The sequence below is a fragment of the Photinus pyralis genome, unplaced genomic scaffold (assembly GCF_008802855.1).
Source record: "Photinus pyralis isolate 1611_PpyrPB1 unplaced genomic scaffold, Ppyr1.3 Ppyr1.4_LG2, whole genome shotgun sequence".
NCBI lineage: Eukaryota > Metazoa > Arthropoda > Insecta > Coleoptera > Lampyridae > Photinus > Photinus pyralis.
In genome coordinates this window covers 33,408,868-33,412,194 of record NW_022170403.1, presented here as the reverse complement: position 1 = coordinate 33,412,194, position 3,327 = coordinate 33,408,868, and the positions used below count along the sequence as shown (strand labels likewise).

Genomic DNA, 3,327 nt, shown 5'->3' with positions numbered 1-3,327 from the left:
TGGCGCAACGCACGTTGATAGCTAAAAGAAAGTAACATATCTGTCGCGGTATATTTAATTAGCTTATTCTACTCCACTCCGAAGACTGACTCTGAAAATGGAGAGTTATTACTTATACGTAATCAGTACTTGATTTGTAAAATAAAAAGTTCAGGTACCTACGGTACCTTTGTATACAGGGATGCATTTTTTCTGAAATTATTGTTTATTATATATGTTTTATGTTTAGCCCACGCCAAGGATGCACAAAAGTAAAGTAATTACATCCGTGGTTTAGTCTTTAGCCTATCAAATCAGAGGTTCCGGTACTGGGTACACTACAGAGTAGCGTATTATAGCGGTGCGTACAGCGGTGCGTACAGCGTACAGACATGTAATTACAAATTTCTAAAAATCTCGTAAATTAATTATATTACGTAAATTAAGTTAAGTACAATAAAAATCGTAACTTCTGTTCTAAACGTAAAATTTCTAAGTTTATAAAAATAAGCAAGTAGGTAATTTCTCACGCGTTCCCTTCCAAGTTCCAGTGATGAGCAATGTTGCCACTATTGTAATATGGTGTCGCTTCGGTTTTATTATTTCATATTCATTTCAATTCAGCAGGTTTCGCGTGAAGTTAGCATTAAGTACTGTTAACATGTCAATCATAAGTGATATTTAATTTGTTTAAATTCGTAAGTCACAGAAGTGAAACATTTCCTCGTCGACACGACATCGACGTCTACAGTTCCTGCTGAACTCCACGTTATAACCTTTCAACTACGTGTTTTTAATACATAACAGTGCGGGTTATTAAAACATGGCAAAGTTATATAGACGAGAAGAAGTTAAACAACATAACGACAACGAGAATTCCTGGATTGTTATTAATAACAGTATTTATGACGTTACGGCTTTTCTGAATGAGGTAAATTGTGTTTTAAGTGGATTCATTAATCGGTAATTTTGTTCTGAATATCTTATCCAGATATTTTTTTTTAGTGATTGTTGATAGAAATTTGCAATTCATATTTCACTGTAAACGTAACCTCTCAAATTTCAAGGTTCATTCAAGTTGCCTTTCCAGTTGCTACGTCAATATAATTTATTCATTTAACTGTTACTATTAAATAACACTTAATTGAAAAATTAGTGTCAATTGACTAGTTTATGATTCTTAATTACACATATAAAAATAATTACTATTTTTCAGCACCCTGGAGGTGAAGAAGTACTTTTAGAACAAGCAGGACGTGATGGCAGTGAGGCATTTGATGATGTAGGCCATTCTAGTGATGCTAAAGAGTTAATGTTGAAATATAAAATCGGAGAAGTCGTTGAAAGTGAACGTCGACCTGTTAAAGATAAGACAAATACTTGGTCTACTTCGGACGATTCCCCACCACAAAGGTACCTCATTTGTGTGGTCATTATTTAGTTAGCACACTTAGGCCGGATGTCCACCGCATCGGGCCGACGAAGATCGGTACGATTTGAATCGCGCACCTGCATTTCTACTGAAGCCTGTCAACAGACTCGACTATTGTCGGGACCGATCGAAATCACAACCGACTATTTTAGCCCGTTGTCGTCAGTCGTGAAGTTTTTTTTTTTTTTTCTGTTGACAGGCTTCAGTAGAAATGCAAGTGCGCGGTTCAAATCGTACCGATCTTCGTCGGCCCGATGCGGTGGACATCCGGCCTTACGCTTCTATATTTTCATTTGTAAATTTATTATTTAGTTTTAGTTCGCTGAAGAGCTGGATCTTACCTATCACCATTGGTATTTTGGTGACCATCATTTATCGTTACTATTTCCAATCACATTGAATGGAGGATATTACCCAATCAAATCTGGGGTTAATTTAATTTTATATTTTTTCTTAATTTTGCACTTATAGGTAAATGAAAAATTCATTTTAGTTTAGGATCGGTACCTACCCAAAGAACTCAAATTGATTGCTGTGGATTTTTATGGAGATGGTTAGTTTATGTAATATGGTGCAATTTGTTCATAAGTTAGTTAAGAAATGTTTGAATAATTTTTTACTCTGAACTATGGTGTAAAACGTATTTCTAATATTAATTAATTTTTTTAATTGGACTAATTTTTGATACCTATAGATAAGCTCAATTTCTGTAACCACAACAAATAAAACATATAGCTTTACTATTTACTTAATATTATCTAATCACTTGTTAATGAAGTAAAATAATGAAGTTTAGTTGTTTATGTGGCAAGGATTTTTAGGTGCTTGCTTTATTGCCAAGCATTAAATATACAGTCTGCTACAAAGTAAGCTGGCAGTATTGCTAACTTTCAGAGGAATTTAAAAATCGCAAATTCTTTATAATTTTTTACAAAACATTTTTTTTGCCTGTAGGTGTAACAAAAAACTAAATTAAGAATACCCACTACGAGGGCTATCCAGAAAGTAACAGACGTTTTGAAATAAATTTGGTAAAATTTATAATAAAGTCTGGGGACACGAAACAGGGCTCTACATGCGTAGGCTATTTTTCAACATAGTCTCCATTCATATTGAGGCACATCATAGCGTGGTACGTACAAGTGTTTTGATTCTAAATCCCCCGCCTGAGACTAACCACTGGTTAACGCCAGCTTGAAGTTCGCCATCACTGTCGAAGTGCTGTGTTGCGAGCGAAGTCTTCATCGCTGGGACGAGATGGAAAAGTCGCTTGGCGCTAAATCTGAGCTGTATGGAGAGTGATCAAGAATCATCCAAGGGCTGTCCGGTTGACATTGTACCATAGATAGCTTTTGTTTTTTTTTAATTCATCAGACTACTTCATTAAAATATAAAAACCCTTGATATAATTGGTACCTAACTTATTTTCAATCTTATCAAGTAATCCAATTTGGCGCCTATTTAACTTTGAGAAGTTGGTCAATGTTCCTCAAAAGTAGCCATCTTGAATTTGTTGTTGACGTCAATTCTAAATTAAGCGTATCAAAGACAGTAATTTTTATATAAAACTTTTTTTATATCTCTTATACTTTCGATGATATAAGATATAACTGATATAAGGAAATGACTAATTTTAGTTTTTTTGAATTTATGTCGAACCTATTCGACATTTTGAATTTCCACAAGGAAATTTTAAATATTTTTTTATTTTATTTCATTGCCTTCATTTTATAGTGGGTGTAGTGTTAGCAATTTGCTACTTTTCCCACTCAACCCACTATACGCAATCACAAACAGCCATGCCTTACCTGGGATTCGAACCCAGGATCCTTAGCCAAAGTTAATTGAGCTACTAACGTAAGCTCATCTGAGCTACGCAGGTCGGCCAAAAATTAAAAAAATAAGCATCGAAAACT

At 34.5% G+C, this 3,327-nt stretch overlaps 1 protein-coding gene across 2 annotated transcripts; it reads left to right on the top strand.

The window, feature by feature from the left end:
* The first annotated feature begins 521 nt into the window (after nt 1-521).
* LOC116164791 (cytochrome b5-like) lies at nt 522-2,085 on the top strand. 2 transcript variants are annotated; one of them, XM_031479011.1, is made up of 3 exons: nt 522-910; nt 1,196-1,392; nt 1,730-2,085. In XM_031479011.1, the coding sequence occupies exons 1-3, from the start codon at nt 803-805 to the stop codon at nt 1,809-1,811; spliced, it is 387 nt and encodes a 128-aa protein (XP_031334871.1). In that variant the 5' UTR covers nt 522-802; the 3' UTR covers nt 1,812-2,085. The 2 variants fall into 2 exon arrangements, with proteins under 2 accessions (XP_031334871.1, XP_031334870.1); XM_031479010.1 differs by having other exon boundaries at nt 535-910; nt 1,724-2,085.
* The last annotated feature ends 1,242 nt before the right edge of the window (nt 2,086-3,327 follow it).

Bases quoted from the DNA above. Each gene is read 5' to 3' on its own strand.
- LOC116164791 (XM_031479010.1), top strand. From the start codon at position 803: ATGGCAAAGTTATATAGACGAGAAGAAGTTAAACAACATAACGACAAC. The intron at 911-1,195 runs GTAAATTGTGTT...ACTATTTTTCAG, and splicing joins TTACGGCTTTTCTGAATGAG to CACCCTGGAGGTGAAGAAGT. The intron at 1,393-1,723 runs GTACCTCATTTG...TTTATTATTTAG, and splicing joins GACGATTCCCCACCACAAAG to TTTTAGTTCGCTGAAGAGCT.